General features: G+C 40.7%; 1 protein-coding gene across 10 annotated transcripts; it reads left to right on the top strand.

Annotated features, from left to right (window-relative positions):
- The first annotated feature begins 107 nt into the window (after nucleotides 1-107).
- Nucleotides 108-21,977, top strand: Zkscan5 (zinc finger with KRAB and SCAN domains 5). Of its 10 annotated transcripts, none has more exons than XM_047532826.1 (8): nucleotides 108-671; nucleotides 2,402-2,858; nucleotides 4,066-4,581; nucleotides 8,328-8,466; nucleotides 11,918-12,000; nucleotides 12,290-12,425; nucleotides 17,539-18,147; nucleotides 19,707-21,976. In XM_047532826.1, exons 3-8 carry the CDS (start codon nucleotides 4,168-4,170, stop codon nucleotides 20,828-20,830), a joined length of 2,505 nt encoding a protein of 834 aa, XP_047388782.1. In that variant the 5' UTR covers nucleotides 108-671; nucleotides 2,402-2,858; nucleotides 4,066-4,167; the 3' UTR covers nucleotides 20,831-21,976. The 10 variants fall into 10 exon arrangements, with proteins under 10 accessions (XP_047388782.1, XP_047388783.1, XP_047388781.1 ...); XM_047532827.1 differs by having other exon boundaries at nucleotides 4,063-4,581; XM_047532825.1 differs by having other exon boundaries at nucleotides 3,857-4,581.
- The last annotated feature ends 2,147 nt before the right edge of the window (nucleotides 21,978-24,124 follow it).

The following is a 24,124-nucleotide window of genomic DNA, read 5'->3' as shown; positions in this document are numbered from 1 at the left end:
GCCAGGAAGTGCGTCACCGATCCCTGCGGTGCCCGCCCCAGTATTTCCGGGGCCTCTCCAGGCGGCCCGGAGGACTGAGCTGCATCTCGGTAGCGCCTTCCCGAGGTGGCGACTCCTGTGCTGATTTCTGCTGATGAAGAAAATAACCGATTTAGGAGCGGTTGACAGGGCAGGAAACGGTCAGAGTTGGGAGAAAACAAGAAAGAACTGTACTACTTCCGTGTACGTCACATGTTATGGACTTCGATTTCACAAAGATGAGGAAATTGCAACTGGAAGAAGTCGTGTCTACTGTCAAGATGCTTGTGACACGATGAAGGAGACCAACATGCCCATTTCAAACTCCAGAATTAAGGACTTACCAGTGATACAGTGTTCACTTAATTGTAATTTTTTTTCCCGCCCCAAACGACTTGGTTAATTTATTCATTCATCCATTCAAGAAGCCTATGCAAGGACTGAGAATGTAGCTCAGTGGCAGGGCTTTTGCCTGGCATGTGCGAGGAGGCTCTAGGGTCAGTCCCCAGTCCCAGTGGGCGGTGGTGAGTTGACTGCTGTGCTTCTGCTCTCAGGAAAGTGACGAGCTGACCTGGCATATTATTATTGGTACATGCCACAGCAACTCCCTAACAGTACAGGACACAGTGTGGTCTTCAGTCATCAAGTGCCCAGTGAGTATTTCCTGAGTATCCATGACCTTTGGAGCTCTAGCAGAGTAACAGAACTCCTCCCTCCTTCAGGGTGCTGTAAGAAGTGAGAGTTAGGGGAGGAACAGGGGGTGATGGGGATGCCTTAACCAGTCCCACAAACTGGGTAGCTTCAACAGCAGAGATTTATTGTCTCAGTTCTGGAGTCTAGAAGTGTGAGATCAAGTTGTTGGCAGAGTGTTTCCTTCTGAGGGCTGAGAGGAAGAATCTACTCTTACCTCACCCCAGCTTCTAGTGGTTGACGGCAGTCTTTAGTGTTCCTTGGCCAAATGCAAAAGCATCTTCCCACTTTCTGCCTCCATCTTTGCATGTCATTTCTACCTGCAGGCCTGGTCTGTCTCCAAATTTCTCTTTTATACATACACCAGTTATAATCAATTAGGACCTACCCTAATGACCTCATTTTCAACTTGGTAAAGACCCTATCTCCAAATAAGCTCACCTTCTTAGTCACTGTGAGTTAGGACTTCAACATGAGTTGAGTTTGGGGGGGATACAATTCAATCCAAAAGAATATGCCCTATATAGGTCTGTTATCTAAATTTTTGAAAAGGCTCCAGGTTCTAAAGGGGCAAGTGTGAGATGATATTCGAGGGCAAAAGGAGAAAGAACTGAGAGCAGTCAGTAATTTGCCCTCCTTCTATCCTGAAGAATACTCACAGGAAAACTCCCAGACTTCCCCGTTTCTTTGTCATGGAGCCTTTGTATACTGCTTTCTGTATGATTCATGATGACCCCAACACTTGAATGCTTATTATGTGCTTAGAAGTTTGAGGAGCTATATCTCAATCTTCACAATGAAACACTCTGGGTTAGTGTGATTAACTGAGAAACAGAGAAAAAGAATTTACCCAAAGTTTTCACAGCTACTAAGTGACAGAACTGGTACTGGAACAGGATAGCAATACCTAATGCTCTAGTCTTTATTTTTACATTTTTCATGACTATATTGATTTGAACTTTTTACTCCAAATCTTTACCTTAGGGACAACTTGTAGATTTATTTTATTCAACTTTGAGTGACTTATTGCAGTGAACCTTGGGCTAGAACTTGGACCTTCTTTGGCCAAAAGATCCAGATATGGTTTGGAAAAGTCCTCTAAGGATTATAAACCTTATTGTTCTAATATCTAAAATAAGTATAGAACGGGATTATAATTATTCAAATAATGTTGGATTTTTAAAGGCTCATACAAAAGCTCTTAAGAGAAATAAAGTTTTATTATTTTAAGGTTTCATTATTTTAAAGTTTTATTTTGAGACCCTGTTTCAAAATGAAAAATATAAAGGGCTGGGGATGTGGCTTATTGGTTACAGCCCCTGGATTCAATCCTTGGTACCAAAAAAAACCCAAGGGGCGAAAAAAAAAACCCTGAATTTTGGCTCATGCAAATCCATTTCTTACTTTAAGAAACAAACGACATTATTAAAAGGTAAAGGGCATTTCGAAGCCACTCAAATTGAAGTCAACTGAATAAATGCAGCAAAATTAAGCCACAGTTGCAAAATCCTACACCACACTCTCTCATAGATTCTATTCCTATTTTTAAATGTCAACTCATATGCAAAATAGATACAATGCAGACTTTCACCAGGCTCTTGGTCCTAAAGAGGAAGCAACCTATCGTGCATGAGATTTTAGGGGTCCTGGAAGGCGTCCTTTAACTTCTAAATACCTCTCCATCTGTTTGCAGAAGCTGCAGTTCCACAGCCGTGTGGACCCCTAAAGAGTGGCGATAAGAACTCTTGTCCTGCCTGCCCGACAGCTTTGTATATGGCAAACGGTTTGAAAAACTGTAGAGCGCAGTACAAAGTCAAAGAGTATTAAAGACGGGACCGACCGCTTGAACTAGGGAAGCCCTGAGTAAACAACGGCTCTTGCAAGTTTTGTCTCTTCCCAGCCCCAAGGCCAACAGGCTCCCAAAACCCCACAAGCCTTCCAGACCGGTGCCAGCGGACACGTCATGCTCCCTGGCGCATTCTGATAGGCCTGCTACAAATAGAGTCGCGGCCCTATTGGTTAGCCGGTGTAGTCCGCGCGGGGCTTCCTGGGAGGTGTAGTCCTGGGAGCCTCTGGCGCGGGCGAACCGCGGGTGTGACGTTGGAGACTTCGGCCCAGTGGCCCTGTGAGCCGACTGTGGCGGTAAAGAGGTGGGTGTGTTTGGAGAGGGAGGGATGAGAGTTCAGGTGAACAAAACCTGAAGTGCTCAAAGTTTAAGATGCCCAAGGGCTGCGGATTCGCAGAAAGATAGATACAGACCTACTTCGAATTGGGGCGCAGAGTGTTGGGGGTGGGGAGGCGCCAGGGCCGCGGCCAATCAGGCGCCAGCAACTGTTGCCTAACCCTTGATGCCCCGCCCCTTGTCCTCACTCCAAGAAAAGGGGAGGAGCTTGGTTGTTTCTTGGCTGTTCAGCTGGGTGGGGAAAGAGGGTGTTTGGGTGTCCTGGCCGGCTGTAGTGACTTTCTACTCGCACCCCAGAGGCCTGTGGACGTCCGGGTTGTGGGCTCGGGTCCGGCCGCGCCCTGGCTCGGGGTTGATTGGTCAGTTCCCCCGCCGGGGCGGGGCCAGAGGCGTCACCCCCCCACCCCGCCCGCTGCGAGGGTAAGACCTCCGGGATTCCTAGAGAGGACTCGGAAGTGCTCTCGGGGGTGGGATTTGTGGTTTAAGCTTGGACTTGCTTACTTCCGGTGAGGAAGTGTTGGGAAGTGTTGGCTTCTGTGTTCTGCGTTTTGTAAGATTCCTGGTCTTCCAAATCTTGGCTGCGGAGAGTTTGATCTTCCAGGAGAGCTAATCGGGACTGGGGACTTGAGGGGAGGGAGTAGGGCTTTTGTGTCCGGACGGGGGATCCTGTCCCTAACCTTGAGCGGGCTGTCTCTGTGTCTCCGGGGCTGGAGCATTTCCGAGGAATTTAGGTCTAGATCTTTATACCATTTCTCTTCCGGACCAATGAAGTCTTCCGTTAGTCTGTCAAGCTCTTATGACTTGACGGACGAGACCAGTTATGACCATTTTAATGCTTTCCACTCCTTTTCTGAGTTAAGTTTGGCTTGTGGTAGAGAAGAGAAAGGGCTCCATCTGTAATAGTAAGTTTTGTCCCATTATTTATATGAAATGTAAAGTTTTTTTGTCTCTAAAATTGTGTTTTAGGTTGAACCTGATGTGAGATTTTTATGAGTGTTCTTTACGTTTTTTAAATCTTGGAGGTAATCTCTATTAATAATCATTTTATGGATGGAGTGGTGACTGCCTTGTAGTCCACATTTTAAAGTAAATTACTTCGTTGAGCAGTCGTCTTTAGTATGGAACGTCTTTGCCTTCTCTGTTTGCTCATAATGATTCCCGATATATATCAGTAGGTTGTACACTACTGAAAGTGCTCATCAGAAGATCGCAAAGAGCAGAAACAGATTGGGTCAGAGTAACACAGCCAACCTCGAGAGAATTCCCTCTGAGTTGGAATGATAATGACAGAATCCCGGGAAGTTATAGACTTAGACCCTCCAGCTGAAACTTCACAGGAGCAGGAAGACCTTCTAATAGTGAAGGTGGAAGAAGAAGACTGCACCTGGATGCAGGAGTACAATCCGCCACCGTTTGAGACTTTTTACCAGCGCTTCAGGCATTTCCAGTACCATGAGGCATCAGGTCCACGTGAGGCTCTCAGCCAACTCCGGGTGCTCTGCTGTGAGTGGCTGAGGCCCGAGCTGCATACTAAGGAACAGATCCTGGAGCTGCTGGTGCTGGAGCAGTTCCTGACCATCCTGCCTGAAGAGTTCCAGGCCTGGGTGAGAGAACATCATCCTGAAAGTGGAGAAGAGGCTGTGGCTGTGATAGAAAGTATACAGAGAGAACTTGAGGAACGCAGGCAACAGGTGAGTGGAAGAAGAGGCAGGAGTAATGAGGAAGGAAAGAGTTAAGGAGCTGCTAAACAGGGGTGAGATTCTTAGCCCCGTGGTGCTTCATTCATATTCTTTTGTTCTCCTGGGATTAGGTTCACTGTGGAGATTTCCTGCCACTCCAGCAGAGAGAAGCAATATCCAGTGTGTTAACCTGTAGAAGACAATCAGCGATTTTATTTATTTTTAAGATTGTATTTATTTTTTGAATGACATGATACAAAATCCAAAAAGGTACATAAGGTTGTAATGAAAAGTAAGTTTTCCTCCCACCCCTAATTTCCCAACTGCCTAATTCTCCTCTCCAGAGGCAGCTGTTGTTACATGAAACTTGTATACCCTTACAGAGATATACCATATCATTTATATTTTAGCATATATGTATATAATGTGCTTTAAAGACACACACAAATGTTTTTAGGTCTATACACTTCTGCCTCTTTCTTTTTTCCTGTATCTTAATTTGTGCAAATACATCTGCCTTGCTCTTTTTATATCCATTGTATGGATGTATCATAATTTATTTAACTCCTGTTCAAGGAGTTTTAGTTGTTCCATTTAAGTTGTTCCTTTAGATTGTTTCTTAATGTTTACTATAACAAACTTTTCTGAAATGAGTATCCTATATATATTTTACTTATATAAATCTTAATTGTAGGATGGATACTTTGAAGTCAAATTGTTGACTTGGTGGTATGTTTGAAATTTCGATAGCTGTTGAGACTGTCCCCCATAGAGGTTATACCAATTTATATTTCCACCAGAAATGTATGAGATTTCTACCCCCCCACAGTCTGATAACATAGTGTTATCAAACTTTTTGATTAATATCAGTGTGAAAAATGCAATATTCCATTTCTGTGCCATTTTAATTTGCATTTGTCTTGTCAGTTTGACCACAGTATGTATTTTTAAGAGTTAATCACATATCATAATCATTTTTTGTTTTTGCAAATTATCTGTTTCTTACATGTTCCTTACCTGTTAAAAATAATAAGCATTGTGTCTATTATATGATTTGCACATATTATTTTTCCACTGTGTTGTTTGTCTTTGCTTCTGGAGATTTAAGATTTTTATGCAGTCAGATTAATTCTCATTTTATGGTTTCTGGGTTTCATGTCATACTTAAAAAGATGTTCTTCATTACAATATTATGAAATATTTTCTTTTCCACTATTTATGCTTTTAAATGATTACTTCATCTGGAGTTTATTTTTGTGTAGGATGTTTGGTGTGGTTACAGCTTAATTTTTTCCTAGGTAGGTTTTTCCCACCAACTTTTAGTAATTTTTTTTTTTTTTGTACTGGAAATTGAACCCAGGGACTCTGTGCCACTGAGCTACATCCCCAGTCCTTTTCACTCTTTGAGACAGGGTCTCACTAAGTTTCTGAGGCTGGTGTTGAACTTGTGATCCTCCTGTCTTTAGTCTTCTGAGTCATTGGGATTATAGGCTTCGCTACTGCATCTTGCTTATAGTAATCTCCTTTTTCTTAACTGACTTAAAATGCCAGCTTTATCACATATCAAATTTCTGCTCGCATTCGGGGTCCTTTTCGGGTCTATTGTATTTTTTTTTTTTTAATCTTCTTTGCTGTTCATGTATTGATATTTTAGTTAGTTAGTGCCAAATGGTTTGGCATCTGATAGGACTACCCTTATTCCTCCAATTTCTTTTTTTTTTTTCCCAGTGTTTTCTTTTCCCCTTATGGACTTCAGAATTACTTACTTAGTTTCCATCAACCCAAAAATCCTGTTGGTATTATTGTTGGTGTTCTGTTAAATCATGGGTTAATTCAGGGAGAACTGATTATTTTATCTTCTTGTCCTTTCCTATTTATAAACTGACCCCATTCCTTTCTCTTGCTGCTAGCCTCATGATCTAAACTTTAATTTCTTTTCTTTGGTTTTATTTTTTTCCCCCTAGCAAAGAAGGAAAAATCTTGGGATCATGTTTATAAGAGTCGAAAGCTTGGGCTGGGGCGGTGGCTCAGCAGTAGAGCACTTGCCTGGCATGTGTGGGACCCTGGGTTCGAGACTCAGCACCACATGTAAATACACCAATAAATAAAGGCCTATCGACACCTGAAATTAAAAAAAAAAAAAAAAAAAAGAGTCGAAAGCTAGTTAAAGAATTTCTTTCATTTCTTAGAGCACTGCATTTAAGTGCAAGGTATTAGTTCATTGTTCTTACCCTCTGGGTAAGGGATACCTCAGAGTTTCAGAACATCTTTGGGCTCATGGACTGGTTTAGTTCCCCCAGTGATTCAGGTAACAGCAGAAGGGTGGCTGCTGACCTACCTGCAACCAGACCCTGCAGCTGTCCTGAAGGATTGTCCTGAAGATGGGAATGTTTACAGCTTTCTGTTCCTTAGTTAGGACTTGAAGTAAAGACTCATGGTGACATTCAGATATTCCTTTTTTGAACCTAACTTGGGACACTAATGGACAACTTCCTTTAGTTGTGTTTTACAGAAATAGATATTGAAAGGCACAGTTTAAAACCAAAAGAATTTTTTTAAATAGAGCATCTACAGCACATATTACATGTTGACCCCTCTCGTTGTGATATGCAGCTAATCAGGGACACAGAGAAAAATCTGTTCTCATGGTAGTCAGTAATATCAGGTCTATAGATGAGATTTTCCCAAGAACCTCCACAGCTCACTTTGTCTTTCCCTCTTCCTTCCTTCTGGCATCCCTAACTTTGTTCCTCAGCTTTATTTCTTACTTATCTTTACTCTTCTAGTTCCTTTCTCCTGTTCTCAGTGGACCTCAAGGGCTACTTTGGTTCTTTGGAGCTGAGGTGCCCATTGGCATACTCAGAACCATCTGACTTTTGTTCTGAGTGGACTCAGGAACACAAAACATTCAGAGTGGTATTTGCCACAACTATGTTGCAACTGCCTCTTAATGTAAAACCCATGCTACATTTTGCCAGAAGGGTTGGGAGGGTTAAAATTTAAAGTGCTCTGAAACCTAAGAAAGGGGGAAAGAGAGATAGCAATTCTCAGGTTCCTAGTACCTTTCAGTATACTGGAACTGAGCTGGTACTTTCCCAGAATAGGTAGATTCTTGAGAATGGTTGTAGCAGAGTAATTGTGTGTACTGTAGGATTGAGCAAGGGCCAAGAGCAGAAAGTTGGAGGCCTGTAGTGCACTGGACAGGAACTAGCTTTAAGTCTTAGTGTTGATCTGTCCAAGTGTGATTTCCTGTATGCTGTAATGTTCTTTCTAATTTCCTTTCTCTCTTCCCTTCACAAACCTTTACCCACACTGAACTCCTTACGGTTCCTGGATTGTACCAAAGATCCTTTTTTCTGATTAAAGGTGTTTGCTAATGTTCTGACTGCCTGGTTCACTTCTCCCTATTTTCCCCTGGCTGCCTTCTTCTCATCTTTTAGGTGTTTACTTGAGATTTTCCTCAGAAAAACCTTCCCTGGCCTCCCAGTCTCATCTGTTCTATTTCATAGCACCATGTTTCTTCCCTTGTGTGACATATACACAACCAGTAATTATCTATTTGTATGTTGACATATTCCTTGAAAGTCTTCTACAACTAGAAGTAAACCATGTTTGTTATACCACTGTATAATTAGTGTCTGACTCATTGTGGATGCACATTAAATACTTGGTAAGGGAACAAATGAAAATCCAATGGAATTTTACTGTGTTTTTTCATAGCCTGCCGTATAACTATGTTGATTGACTGTGGTTTTTAGATTGTTGCATGTCCTGAAGTGCTTCCTCAGAAGATGGTACCACCTGGAGCAGTGCAGGAGTCCTTTGATTCCCAGTTCCTGGCCTTGGACACCCAGCCTGAACAGGAGCCACAGAAGCCTCATCTTCTGGAGGAAAATGGTGAGGCTCAGCAGTTCAGTGGAACAGACAGGGCTGGTGCATGGGCACCCTGGCCATATGGGCAGGTGGCATTGTAAGAGTCTGGAGGCTGAATAGCTTCTCTGCAACCAGCAGGGTCTGAGATTGGGAAACCTGGGGTGAAACTGGTATTGAGAGAGCACAGCTTCTAGGATAACTGGGACTATAGCACTTTTATTCAAAAACTATAGCAGAGGCTTGAGAGTGTGACTCAGTGGTAGAACACATGCTTAGTAAGCATGTGTGAAGCTCTGGATTCAGTTTCTGGCACCTTCCCCCTGCCAAAAAAGGAGGTGTGGCAAAAGCTATAACACATGATTATAATGCAGATGATAATAGCTGTAAGTACAGGTACTGTTCAAAGATCTATTGAAGTCTCTTACAGAAGTATCATTGCCAGGCTGGGGATATAGCTCAGTTGGTAGAGTGCTTGTAGAGTGCTTGCCTTGCAAGCTCAAGGCCCTGGGTTCAGTCCCCAGTACTGTAACAACAACAACAAAAAAAAGTAAAAGTATCATTGTCTAACTGAAGTTTTCCACCTCTGTTTCATAGAGTTAGTTGTCATAACGCTTATGTAAAAGACTCTCCAGTTCCCAGTTGTATTCGTTTTTGGCTGCTCATTTGCTTTGAAATCTTATTTGAAGCAGTTTTCCCAACAACCTTTAGAACATTTGTCTTCCTCTTCCCTCCCTTTCTCCCCATCTCAATATTATCTACTTGTATTAAATACATCAAGCAAGAAAAATGAACAGCTGAGTGTCATGTTTATTATGATGTTTGTCCACAAATCCATATTCCCTAATCAGAAACCCTTGCTGTGAGATGTATTTTAGAATTCAGAATTTTGCAGATTTACTATGGTAATATGATTTATACCACATATTATACTAGTAGCAGAAAATATTTTTGCAGTGAAATGTATGCATGTTTACATTAAGTTGATTTAATAGACTCGAAATAGCTTCACGCCAGGTCAGGTTTTGCTGTCAAATTAATTCGATGCCTACCTTAATGAAAAAAAATCCATTTGGAAGCGGGTATGATAGAGCATGTCTGTAGTCCCAGCCACTTGGGAGGCTGAAGCAGGAGGATTCTTGAACTCATGAGTTCAAGATCAGCCCAGACAACATAACAAGACCCCATCTGAAAAACAACAAAACAAAATCCTTTGGTATATAGAATTGGATTTCAGAGTTGTGGATAAGGAATTATATTTCCTCTGTTTGGTCTTAGACTTTTCTTAGGTTTTTCCCTTGATATACTCCACTGCACAAATCCCTTCCAGTTTTCATTCTATGGTGATAAAACTGCAGCAGCAACAACAACAGCTTTTCCCTAGTTTGTACTTTGTGTAGAAACTGTTCTAAGTATTTTTTGACCTTTAGTACCTCATTTAGCCTTCAGAGTCCTAGGAAAAATAGTCCGATCTGAGGGCAGTACCTTTTTGGTTTTTATATTTTAAGTCCTTTCATGAATAATTTACATAAGATGCAAAAGAGAGAGAGAAAAAATCTTTAAGAAATTTTATTGAGAATCAGACCTCTTTGTGCCAAGTACATTTTGGCATAAAAACCTCATAAAAAATGAAAGAATACTGTCACACAATACTGTCCTTGTAGCAAAATGGGATGGTCCAAGATCTTGCTGTGAAATACCACATGATGAAGTCCTTCATGTTGAAGGATTCACTGGATGAAAATGTTAATAGTTCATTTTTGAAGTTAGAAATACATTCATCATCGATTTTTTTAAAAAAATAATTTCAGTTGTCAATGGATCTTTTGTTTAGTTTAATTAATTAATTAATTAATTAATTTTTTTGGGTGCTGGGGATCAAATCCAGGGCCTTGTGCTTGCAAGGCAAGCATTCTACCAACTGAGCTATCTCCCCAGCCCCTTAATTTAATTTATTTATATGTAGTGCTGAGTATCCAACCCAGGGCCTCACACATACCAGGCAAGCACTTTACCACTGAGCCACAGCTCCAGCCCCTCATCATTGATTCTTGAGCTTTAAAAAATGTATATAAGATATTATCATTTGAAGACTCATTCTGAGATTTTCCTTAGAATTTTAGTTCCATCATTATTTTCATTAAAGAGTGCTATTACCTGTCTCTCTATGTCCTCTTCTGAATTGCCTAATAATAGTGACTGTCTTCTGCAAATTTCTTCTCTTTGTTGATATGGGCAGCAAATGAAAAATTCTGAATTTTCAGCTGTGTCAAATGAAAATATGAGTATCAATAGTCTTTTACCTTCTTGAAGAATAATGCCCAAAGTACTCTTTGGGCAACATAAGTGATAATCTGAGAAAAATGAAGAATGATTTATTTTTCTATTGTGATCCAAAATATTTCCTTTGTTTTTCCATTCTCATTATTTTAGTCTTTTGTGGCATTGTTGGGAATAGTTAATAATGATCAATAACAATAAGTTAATTCTTAGGATGATGAAATGGAACAGTGTTTGAAGGTATAGCAAAACTATAGTCACACAGATTCTAAACTATCTTAGATTTGTACAAGTATCCAACGGATCTCTAAACAGTTTTATCCTATTTATAGAAAATAAATTTCCTTTTTGTTCTTCAGAAGACTTAAAAATAATAAATACAGACCTGTGCAGTGGTACAGCCTGTAATTGCAGCAATTCGAGGGACTGAGGCAGGAGGACAACAGGTTCGAGGTACCTTAGCAAGACCCCATCTCAAAAAATAAAAAGGACTGGTGATGTAGCTCAGTAGTAAAGTGCCCTTGGGTTCAGTCTCTAGTAGCAAGTGTGTGCACGCACTACCCCCACACACAAAGTAAAGTTTTTGAAGGCAAGAATGGTTTATGTCTGCCTATTCACATAACACACAGAATAGACCTAATGCTCACTTCTTGACTGAATATAAACTAACAATGGAAATTGCCTGAAAGGAGAGACTGTGAAGTAAAGCCTTACTAATACAAATGTAGTCCAAGGAACAGCAGCACTGGCTTCACATGGGAGCTTGTTAGAAATGCAAAATCTCAGGCCCCACTCAGGACTCTTGAGTTAGAATTTGCCATGACTGGGATCCCCAGGTGATTTGTTTAAAATCTGTGAATCCTGGACTCTAGGGAATGCTTTGGGCATGGAAGATGTGGAACTCCTGATTATTCTTGGAGATCAATAGGGTCAATCTAAGCAGAGTGGAAAGCATCCTTTACAGGGGAATGGCTAGCAGGGATTACCTTGATCAAAGCAGAAAGTCTATTTTGGGGAGGGAAGGAGGAAAAAAAGGGTAAATGTGGGTGGGACCAGAATGTAGAGGGTCTTGAGAGCCAAGCAGAAGAATTTGATCTGGTGTTTTAGGGGTCATTGTGGATTCATGAGCAAAGGAGGCACATGATGGCATCGAGAACCGAACAGAAATTCTCACTGATACCTTTTTCTCCTCCTTCAGCCCTTCCTGTTCTCCAAGTTCCTTCCCTTCCCCTGAAGGACAGCCAGGAGCTGACAGCCTCACTTCTCTCAGCTGGGTCCCAGGTGAGCTGGAGCCCCTTCGCCATCCTTGAGGACCCATATCTCTTCTCTGAAGACTAGCCTCCTCGTTCCCAACTCTTTATGAGGAGGTCTGTTTTTTTAATCAGCAACCAGACCCATCTGGGATTGGTATCTTCATTCCCTTTTGTCTTTTTCTGTCTTCCCAAAACTTCCCACTCCTCTGTGAAGCAGAATCCCTCCCCTGATTTCTTTCCTTAATGCTCCCAGTTTTTACCCTTGCTCCAGATTTGAACATAGGGACTGGGAATTTAGCAGAGATCTCCTGTTTCAGAAGTTGGTGAAAATTGAAGACGTGACTGATGTGGCTGTGTCCTTCATCCTGGAGGAATGGGGACATTTGGACCAGTCCCAGAAGTCTCTTTATAGGGAAGGCAGGAAGGAGAATTATGGGAGTATTACTTCTATGGGTAAGAATTATTTCACCTGCATGGATTAGGAAATTTTGATTTCATTATCTTGTAAAGAATATTTCCAGCACATTCGATAAAAACATATATGGCCAGTTGTAGTAGCACAAGCCTGTAATCCCAGATACTTGGGAGACTGAGGCAGGAGGAACTCAAGTTTGAGGCCAGCCTGGGAAACTCATTGAGACCTTGCCTCAAAATAAAATTAAAAGTAAGAAAAAAAAAAAAAAAGAAAAGAAAAGAAAAGAAAGGATGGGGATATAGCTCAGTGGCACAGCACTTGCCTGGCATGCACAAGACCTTGGATTCTGTCCCCAGTAGCAAAAAGAAAGAAACATTGTATGATGTATGTTTGTATATTTTAGTTGCTGTGGCTTTGCTTTTCTTTTCTTCCTGAGAGTAAATCAACCTCTTTTTTTCCAATTCAACTTATTCTGGTTATTTCTATCTTAATAGGGGTATAACGGTTGTTGGAGGAATAGTGTTTACTATTTAGCAAATCCCTTTTGCTTTGTTAAAATAAAAAAGAGCTTGCCAGGCACAGTGGTGCACACCTGTAATTCTGTAAACCTAATGCCTATGGAGGCTGAGGCAGGAGCATCTGCAAGTTTGAGGATAGCCTTGGCAACTTAATGAGATCCTGTCTCAAAAAAATAAAAAATATTTTTTAAAAAAAGGACTGGGGGCATCGCTCAGTAGTAGAGTGCCCTGGGTTAAATCCCCAGTATACTCCGTGCACGTGCACATGCACACACATACACACACGCGTGCACAAGATAGAACTTGAAATTAATAGGTTTGGATTTAAATAAATTTTTGGTAGTTGTATCCTTTGATGAATTGGATAGTTCTTAACAAAATACTTCTGATTTGTGAAAATTTCTCAGACTTTGCAGAATAATTTATAATGGTTATTATGATACTTTAGTAACATTAATTGTTTCCTTTCCTCTCATATGTGGATGGCTAATTGTTCACCCCATTACCATCCTTAGACTGCTAATTCCTATTTTGTAATGTTTGCCTTGGCATATACCTTTTACATGTCATATCATCTCTTGTTTTCTGAGGTCCTATTTGTAACGAGGTTTTGATGCTGAAAACTAACATTCAGTTAACTGTCTGAAGCAGTGATAAAAAGCTCACCACTGTTGCAAACATTTCAGAGATTGTGACTTTTAGCTTCTTTTGAATTCATTCTTCTAGAAGGACCACTGTGTATCAGGCATACTAGTGGACTTCAAACACATACAAGGCCAGATTTCTTTTGAGAAATGTTATGTCAGTCTACATTGTCTAAGGATTTTTAGTTCACTCACATGCTTGTACCAGAAAAGATTTAAAACTGATTCCTCTTTTAACATTATTTGGTTGCTGTTGATATTTGTTTGTATTTCCTTTTGATTGATTTATTTGTACCAGTCCTTTGTTCATTAATCTATTGGGATCTTAGTAGTAGTCTTTTATTTCAATGAATTTATATAGTAAAATGTTATATTTAATGCCATTTTTTTCATTCTCTTTTAATTTCTGATAGCTCAGTTGTCTTAATTTTCTAATTTGAGTCCATGAGTACTGATTTATGTTTTTCAGTTACTGTATTGGTACTTAATGGGTTTCAGAGGTTCTTAGCATCGTTCTTGCCTATATCATTCTCCAAGTGGTTTTGATTTGATTTTTTTCATCTGATTTTTTTTCTCATTATCTTCATTACAGCATCTTTACAGCTTCAGTATACTTTTCCACATTAAAATTAGGTTCAATTTTTGTCTCCTTAACTTCTCTTATAAGACCACATTCGATTATTTTCATGCCTGTGGCTTTCTAACAGTATCACATAAAGTCAGAATTTTAGAAGATGTCCATCGTGTTTGGAAATGAGATTTTTAAAAATAAATGAATGTATCTTGGAGACAGTAGTTTCCATGGAGTGGATTGGGGAACATAAGACAGTGTCTGTGAAGACTGCAGAGAAGGATTTGGAAAAGCTATTACAGATACAATTCAAGAACATTGTCTCTAAAGGGGAAAAGAAAGAGGCCTAATCACTGAAAGAGTACACGGGTCGAGTGGATAGGTGGTTTTATACGGAGAAGTTTTAAGCATATTTAAACACTTCTGGGAAAGAACTCATAGATTAATGTGGAGACAAGAGCAAAAATGTGCTGTAGGGAGGACCAGTGAAGGCATGATGAGGTCCAGGGTATAGGAAGGAGGAAGCGCTGGCTTTGGCTCAGGGAAGAGAGTTCTCTCCACTGTGAGATGATGGAGGAGGAAAGAAGACGCCACCAGTAAGTTCAGAGATGTGGCTGTAGGACATTTAAGGAGTTCTTGGCTGGGTAGCTTTGACTTTCCCTGCAATGGGAGGGAAGTTTACGTGTTGAGAGGTGACAGCACAGGCAGTGTAGGTTAAGTAAGTGATGGGGTAGTGGTTCCAGTGTAGTAGAGAACATTGACTTTTAAAAGGTCATACTACACATAGTAAAAAATTCAAATAGTAAAAATGGATGTAAAGTAAAAAATAAGGCACCTACTTAGTTTTCCTCGCAGAGGCAAAACTATTACCAGATCTGGACATATTCTCTATGTCAGTTCATGTAATACTAATAGCACATCATGCACACTATTTCATGTTTTGTTTGTTTTTGTGTATTTGAGATGGCCTCTCCCGAGTTACTGGGATTATAATATGCCACCATGCCCAGCCTCCATTGTTTACTCTTCTTAAAATCCAGAGGTGTTTGACCACTGAGCCACATCCCTAACCCATTTTATATTTTATATTGAAATAGGCTTTCACTAAGTTGCTAAGGCTGGCTTTGAACCTGCAGTCCTTCTGCCTCACCCTGTAATCCAGAACCACTGGGATTATAGGCATGAGCCACTGCACCTGGCCCAGTTTCCATTTTTTTACTACAGTGATACAACTGGAAGTTTATGATGGAAATGTTTTCATATAGCTGCTAAGAACCACAAGTGGGGAAAGGAACCAGCCTTAGAAAACAACATGCCAAACAGGCCACTGAGGTTGAAGATGATGATTTTGTAAAGCACCAAATATCTGGTTAGATGTGTTCATATAACCATATAATCTGGTTAGATGTGTTCCTCCAAATCCCCACTGCTTACTCAGTAGTCCAGGATTGCATTGAACGTGGACAGTTCTATGTTTCATATCCAGATAAGCCAGGGAAATCATCAGAAAGCTTGTCGTGCACACTAAGAAGAGACTGGGGAAGAGGAGAAGCCAGTATATAAGCTAGTTGGCATAGCAACCTGTGTCATCCCTGTCCCTGGAAAGGGACAGTTGTTAATAGCCCCAAGGAGGTACATGAATTCTGAATTTTTTTTTTTTTTTCAAATTCAGTTCTGCAGAAAGTAAACCACGTATTTATTTGATTTGGGGAACATGAGAGAATTCTAATAAGAATAAAGCATATGAGCCACGTGTGGTGGTGCACACCTGTAATCCCAGCAACTCAGGAGGCTGAGGCTGAAGGATTGCAAGTTCAAAGCCAGACTCAGCAATTTAGCAAGACCTTGAGCAATTTAGTGAGACCCTGTCTCAAAATAAAAATAAAATGGGCTTGGGGATGTATCTCAGTGGTTAAGCACCTCTGGGTTTAATTCCTGGTACCAAACAAATAAACAAATATGTGATATGAATAAAAGATAAAAATTATTGTGGTACCTGGGATCACCTCACTAGTAAAACGGGAGAGAAAAACATATGCGAAGTCTGGTTTGGGGCTTAAGACATAGCTCACGGGTAGATCACTTGCCCAACATGTGCAAACATGCAAGAATCCTGCATTCACTCTCTATAGTGCCACACACACAAAAAAGTCTGATTTTATGATAGTGTTTTTTGTTTATGTGTTTGTTTACACTGTTAAAATGTCCTTAGGAAGATAATTAAGTAAAAATAGCTCTATAGTAAATTAAAATGTGTCCATAGTACAAGAGTTATAACTTCTGACTTTATAAAAAATACTAACAGTACCTACCTTAAAAGATCATTGTAAGGATTAATTATGCCATAAAATTTTAAAATACTCAGGATAGTGCCTGGCTCAGAGCAAGCGCTTGATAAGTTAAATGTTAGCTTTTTTGTTTGTTTGTTTTTGGTACTGAATATTGAACCCAGGGGTGCTTTATCATTGAGTTATATCTCCAGTCCCTTGAAAAATGTTGTATTTTGAGACAGGGTCTTGCCTAGTTGCTTAGGCCTTGCTAAGTTGCTGAGGCTGGCCTGAAACTTGCAGTCCTCCTGCCTCAGCCCCTCAGTTGCTGCAATTACAGGTGTGTGCCTCTGTGCCTGGCTAAATATTAACTCTTATTACCATTATTATATAATATTGAAGATTCTTTTCACAAGAAGTTTTATTAGAAAATTCTCAATAGACCATGATCTCTCTAGCATTTAAAAAATAATATTTCCTATTTTTTGTTATTTAGTGAAGATTTGTTTTTACCAACTATATTAAACTTCAGTCTTTTGAGTTAAAATATCAGTTGCTGATAAGTTGCACAAGGGAACAAGCTGTATCTTTTAAACTTGATGTACTTATCAGTGACTACTGTATGTTAACCTAGCTCTTAAAAGTGGTAGGTACTTCTCTGAGTATAGAAAGAATTTCTTTTTTCCTTTAGGCTAATTTCTGCCACACTGAAATCCTTTGTGGATTGGAAACACTAGAAAGTTCATCTTTCTTCTTCAAGCTGTGAATTTACAGGAAGAGGAAAGTGAAGACTGGGTTAGCTGCATAACCCAATGTCAAATCTTTATTAAGACTATTTTACTTAGTAGTGCACAGGTATTCACAAACAGTTCCTCTGTGTATCATACCAAGAAGCTCTCCTCTTCATTAACTAATATGACTTCTCTCCAGTCTCATTCCTTTGAACCATTCTTGCCAACTCTTCCTTTCCTACCCTGCTTCAATTTTCTGCTTGGATATTCTTTATCCCATCCCTGTACTGGCAAGTCACTTTACAAAGTCATCATGCATTTCTAGATGTATTGGTTTCATTTAATTATCCAGTGTCCCTCAGTCATTTTCTTCTATTGCAGGGAATAGCTAATCTCTCCATTTTCCTTGTCTTATTTCAGATTATGAGTCCAGAGACAATGATATGGAGCTCATAGTAAAGCAGATTTCCGATGAAGCAGATTCACATTGGATGACACCAGGAAGCACTGAAAGGAATGTACCCCAGAGTCAAGAGTTTGCCGAAGTTAGTGACCTTAAGGGCATGGTACAGAGGTGGCAGGTAAACCCCACTGTGGGGAAATCCAGGCAGAATCCTTCCCAGAAGAGAGATCTTGGTGCCAGCACAGGCATTAACCGCAGGCAGAACACAAACGGCGAGAGGGGCCACAGATGTAACGATTGTGGGAAATTTTTCCTTCAAGCTTCAAACTTTATTCAGCATCGGCGAATCCACACTGGAGAAAAACCATTTAAGTGTGGCGAATGTGGGAAAAGCTATAATCAGCGCGTACACCTCACGCAGCACCAGAGGGTCCACACTGGTGAGAAGCCCTATAAGTGTCAGGTGTGCGGCAAAGCTTTCCGGGTGAGCTCCCATCTTGTGCAGCACCACAGCGTCCACAGTGGAGAGAGGCCCTATGGGTGTAACGAATGTGGGAAGAACTTCGGCCGCCATTCACACCTAATTGAACACCTGAAACGCCACTTCAGAGAGAAATCCCAAAGATGTATGTGTGAGGATTTTGTACTTGGGGAATAAATGGAGGCAAACATTGTTTTATGAACTTGGTACCACAGGATGGATAGGTTGTGATATTGGGAGAGTAGGAAGGGGCAAAGATGATAGTTTATTTCATTCTTGTTTGTACTTAATTGTCAAGTTGACAGGCAAAACCCACTGCCAAATAACTCACCTTTCCCTAGATTTATCTGCGTTCAGCTTTTTGTTTCTTTGGTAATTCCATTTTTTAAACTAATACTGCTGTTGCTTGACTTATGCACACACATTATCTGTGGACTTTTGTTTTAGTAAATGAAGAACTTACATGGTTCTTTCACTGTTTCCCCTTCTTACAATTTAGTCTTTTCACTCATTTTATTTTAAAATGATAAAATAATGGTTGTATAGAAAGTTTGAAGGAAAGTAGGAGGGAGAAAAAAATCACCCATAATTCCACCATCCTAATCAATAGAACTGTTATTATTTGTTGTGTTTCTTTCTCTATTTTCCATGAGTCTGTTTTACATAGTTGTACTCACAGGGTACAGTTATTAGACATACAGTTTCCATTGTTGCTCAGCCCTCCCATTTATTTTTAACATCATAGTTTACCCAGCTATTCCTCAATAGTTAAACTTCTAAATCTTCTCCTTTGTCCTGATAACTATGTTCTATCTGTGAATTTTCCTAATATTTAGGATTATTTCCTCATTATAGATTCCTAGATATGGAATTAGTAATGAAAAGATAAAAAATATTTCTATGCATCTTCATGCGTATCACCAAATTGCTACCTTTTTTGTTTTGTCTTTTTTTTTTTAAGCAATGGTAGGGAATGAATCTTGGACCTTGCTCACACTAGCAAGCACTCTACCGCTGAGCCACATCCCCAGCCTACCCAGTTGCTTCTTAAAATAATTTACCATATATGAGTGTTTTAAATTTTTACGAGGGTATTGAACTTTTTTTTTTTTTTTTTTTTTTGATTGGGGACTGAATCTAGGAATGCTTTACCTCTGAGCTATATCCCCAGACCTCTTTTCAGTTTTGAGGCAGGCTGTCTCTTAAGTTGCCCAGTCTGGCCTCTAACTTGGGATCCTACTGTTTTAGCCTTTCAGGTTGCTGGCATTATAGACATGTGCCACTGCACACTGTGCCCAGCCTTAAAATATTTTTTTTAACAAGATGAGTAAGCAGAAGAGTTTTTCTTTTTTCTTTCTCTCTTTCTCTCTCTCTTTCTTTCTTTCTTTGTCTGTGTTGTACTGGGGATTGAATCTGGGGATCCTTTACCACTGAGCCCTTATATTTTTTCCTTTGAGACAGGGTCTCATTAAGTTGCTCAATTTGGCCTTGAACTTGAAGTCCTACTTCAGCCTCCTGAGTTGCTGGTACTATAGGCATGTACCACCACATTTTGCAGTTTTTCTCTTTTCATTCCTATTGGCATTAAGTATCTACATGCATTCCCCTCTGTTACACCTATTACATCATCTGATTATCTTCTTTTTTCCTGTTTGTTTATTTTTGGTTTTGCAAAAGAATTGATGGCACTTTTTTTTTTTTAAGGCAATGACAAAAGAAGTAAGAATGCAAGATTGAATGTTAAGAAGAAAATAGAATTTTCAGAAGCAGACATAGAACTATCAGGAAAAATCCAGAGGAATGCCTCTCAAGTTCAAGGTTTTGGAGAAGGTTATGAACACCAAGGCAAGGCAGATAGAAAGCAGGGAATTTCCATGAAAGAGATATTAGGACAACCCTCTTCAAAGAGGATGAATTGCAGTGAAGTCACCTATGTCCACAAAAAATCCTCTGCAGGAGAGAGACCACACAAATGTAATGAATGTGGAAAGAGCTTTATTCAGAGTGCACATCTCATTCAACATCAGCGAATACACACTGGGGAGAAACCATTTAGGTGTGATGAATGTGGGAAAAGTTACAATCAGCGTGTGCACCTCACTCAACATCAGCGGGTTCACACTGGTGAAAAACCCTATACCTGTCATTTATGTGGGAAAGCATTTAGAGTGAGGTCCCATCTTGTTCAGCATCAGAGTGTGCACAGCGGGGAGAGGCCCTTCAAGTGTAATGAATGTGGAAAAGGCTTTGGGAGACGGTCACACCTTGCTGGACATCTGCGACTACATTCAAGGGAGAAGTCACATCAGTGTCAAGAGTGTGGAGAAATTTTTTTCCAGTACGTTAGCCTAATTGAACATCAAGTGCTACACATGGGTCAGAAAAATGAAAAAAATGGCATTTGTGAGGAAGCATATAGTTGGAACTTGACAGTGATTGAAGATAAGAAGATTGAGTTACAAGAGCAGCCTTATAAGTGTGATATATGTGGAAAAGCTTTTAATTACAGCTCAGACCTTATTCAGCATTACAGAACTCATACCGCCGAGAAAATCCATAAATGTGATATATGTAGAGAAAATGTTGGCCAGTGTTCCCACATAAAACAACATCAAAAAATCTGTTCCAGCACAAAATCCCACCAGTGTAATGAATGTGGAAGAGTCTTCACTTTGAAGTCACATCTTAATCAGCATCAGAGAATCCATACCGGTGAAAAACCCTTTCAATGTAAAGAATGTGGAATGAGTTTCAGTTGGAGTTGCAGCCTCTTTAAACATCTGAGGAGCCATGAGAGGACAGATTCCATAAACAACTTAAGTGTATAGGTGTTTCTGTTGAAAAACAGCCCAACTTTTGCTGTTTAGCCCAACAGCCTTCCTGAAGAGAAAGTTTCCTTAACTACTATGAGTGTAGTAATGACGTGGAGCATTTTTCCAGCGTAACCATCAAACCTATGGGTGTGTTGAAATCCTTCAGTTAGAACGCAACTTTAGGAACCTGGAGCGTCCACAATAAAGAAATTCCTGTTTGCTTTTCCCGTTGAGAAGCACTTTGATTAGCATCCTCATGCTTGAAAATAGACAAAAAGAACCTCTGAAGACACCCAATGAAGGAAAGCCTTTAGATGACACTATTTGAGACTCAGAAAACTGACACTGGGAAAAGCCTCATGAATGCAGTAGAAATAAGCTTTATTTGTAGTTTTGGCCTTGTTTGACAGTATATCTATTCAGGGAAGAGTGCAGTGAAAGAAAGAACTCTTTAGCATGATATCCGTTTTGGTACCTCAGCAATGAATCTTTTCTAGAAATAACTACCCCACCACTAGAATACTCCATTGTTCCCACCTTGAGTATTAAACCCTTTGAAAAGAAATGGATTAAAGGGATCTCTGTTTTGACAAAATTGGGGCTCAGGCTGGATGGGATGTGCTCCTGCTGCCTTATTCAACCTACAACTTCTCCATGAAACACTAACACTAGTTTTGATTCTTCTAGCAAAAAGGTTGGCTAGTAGAGTTTGTGAGGAACAATGCCAGCTAGTCATATCTTGTGGTATGGGAGCAAAACCTTTGGGTGATTGAGAAGACAGGAGAACTATAGACTGGTTTATATTATATTATTCACAAGGAAAAGGACAGCTAAATCCAAGTTGAATCAAAAACCTTGGTCCAAGCAGTAGGTATGCCAATCCCAGGTACCCTGGGGGTAGGCCTCCCCTATAGATAGGGGGATGGCATGGAGAATGAGGTTCAGTTTACACTGCAGCTGGAATGGAAAAACAGTAACAAGGAACAGAAAGGAACATGGTTGGTTAGCTCTGCTGTGTGGGAGCTCTTGTTAGAAGATGACATGGATAAGAATGTTGACTTGATCCTGTTTTCCAGAGAGGGCAAGAGCACTTCTGCTGACTTTGCCTGTGCACAGTAAGTGCCCACTAAGTATTAATTAGATGTGTGGTGCAGGTGGTTTATATTATATTATTCACAAGGAAAGTGTACCTTGCCACACTGTCACCCACCACCCAGCTGCTCTGTGATTTGGCTGCTAAATGCTCACAGCTTTCCTCCAGATACTAGGGATTTGCCTTCAGAAGATGGGAGCTGCTTCAAGAAGTTCTCCCCTCCACACCCCTAGCCACTCATTGATTGATTGGGGGTACAAAAGGTGGATCACTTGTCTGAAGGGGAAATACTCTGTGGTGCTGTTTATGCTCCAGAACCTTCTTTGGGGATCAGAGCGGGTCAACTTTATCTAAGCCACATCTATACTTGACTCTTTTCTTTCGCTGTCTTCTCCTTCCCTACTCAAGGGCTTTTCTTGAAGAGCATGCCCTTAATTAGTTACTGACTCTGAATCCCTGTCTCAGGCTGTACTGTAGAGAACTTGAACTTGTTCTGAAACATTTGGTGCCATGAGTGGTCCTAAGGAAGCTTACTAAGAGTGGCTTGTGGAGGGCTGGAGGTGTAGCTCAGGGAAAGAGCTCTTGCCTAGCTGGTGTGAGGCCCTGGATTCAATCCCAAGCACCACCAAATAAAAGGAGTGGCTTGTGGAGTTGGTCACTCACCATGAGGCACTAAGGACATTGTTACTGATAGAGGGTGGAGTGTTGCTAGTCTTGGGCACATAGTACCTCTTCTATCAATGAGATGTTCACTTGTGAACTGGGTGGAAAGGGATGAACTAACCTATGTAAAGTTTGGGAAAAACAGGAAAATAAGGATTAAAGAATTGGGTGGAATCAGTATTCTTTGGAGAGAGAAATGACAGGTTGACTATCCACCAACCCAAAGTGTCGGGGCTGGGGTTATGGCTTAGTGGTAGAGTGTTTGCCAGGCATGCATGAGACCCTGGGTTTGATCCCCAGCACTGCAAAAAGCAAAAACTACAAAGTGTGAGTGTCCAAAGGCCTCCTCGGATTTAAAAAATCCTCATCTGCAAACAGAATTACAGAAGTCCAGGTAAAAGGCTTAATTGAGAATGACAGGACTCAGCAAAACCTGGATTCAAGACCAAAACAAGTCTAACCAAAGGGGACTCTGGTGGGGAAGAGGTGGAAAAGACAGGACTCTGGGTAGCTGTACTCATTTAAATCCCTAGATTTCCCTTGAACTGCATAAGTGACCCACTAAGATAGCACTTTCCCCTGCTAGATAAAACCAACATGCCTCGAATGAGGTGGGTGATGTACAAGACAATGCTGACCTTCACAATCTGCTCCGACCTCCCTACTGGTCTCCCAGACAGGTTAGAAAGATCAGCCCAACTGCAGTTGTCAGGCCTGCTAAAGGAGCACAGTGATACCACACTGAAGGAGCTGCAGCTGGTAGCATGTGCCGGAGACCATGCCAGAGAGAGGGTCCCAAGAGTGCTGACCAGAGAGGTTAAAGTTGGAATGGGACCATCTGGCATCAAGGTACTCCATGTGTGACAGAACTTAGCAATATGGAGATGAGGCTAATACACTGCTGGGATGATTCTTGAAGGCATATGACAGCCAGTGGCCCACATTAAATGAAGTAGAGAGGCCATAACTCCTGAACAGAGGGATCATGAATAGATGATCTAGGATGGGACTACCATCACCAGCTGTGTTCCTTAGGAGGGTCTGGGGAGCACTCCTTGTACAAAGGGCTGTCAGTATCACCGAAGTCTAGTAGTAACTGTCCTCATTTGCTGGGGCTGATAGTAAGAAATGCTCTTAACGCTACTGGGCTCCTTAGTAGCAAAGGTGATGATGGATCCTGGAATAGCAGAAGCCAATTGGCAGAATGTAACTGTCAGAAACAAAGTGGGCGTAATTACTATAATGGACAGCAGGCCTGACGGGACAGATGGGAAGCTGACTTCAGGGCTACATGGAGATGGCTAATGAAACAAGAATGTTGCTTAATACAGTTACAAGAGATAAGAATGAACAGAAGTCTGGAGCCAGCTACTACTCTATTGAAAAGTTATAACCCCCAGCTCAGTTTGTAGGTATAAACCAATTCTTAGAACTCACTGATTAAAGGTGAGTCTAGTTCCTGCCGAGCATCATGGTGCTTACCTGTAATCCCAGCGATTTAGGAGGCTAAAGCAGGAGAATCACAACTTTGAGGCCATCCTTAGCAATTTAGC

Source organism: Sciurus carolinensis, chromosome 18 (genome assembly GCF_902686445.1).
Source record: "Sciurus carolinensis chromosome 18, mSciCar1.2, whole genome shotgun sequence".
NCBI lineage: Eukaryota > Metazoa > Chordata > Mammalia > Rodentia > Sciuridae > Sciurus > Sciurus carolinensis.
Note: the sequence above shows the minus strand (reverse complement) of the source record. Positions and strands in the feature narration are given on the sequence as shown.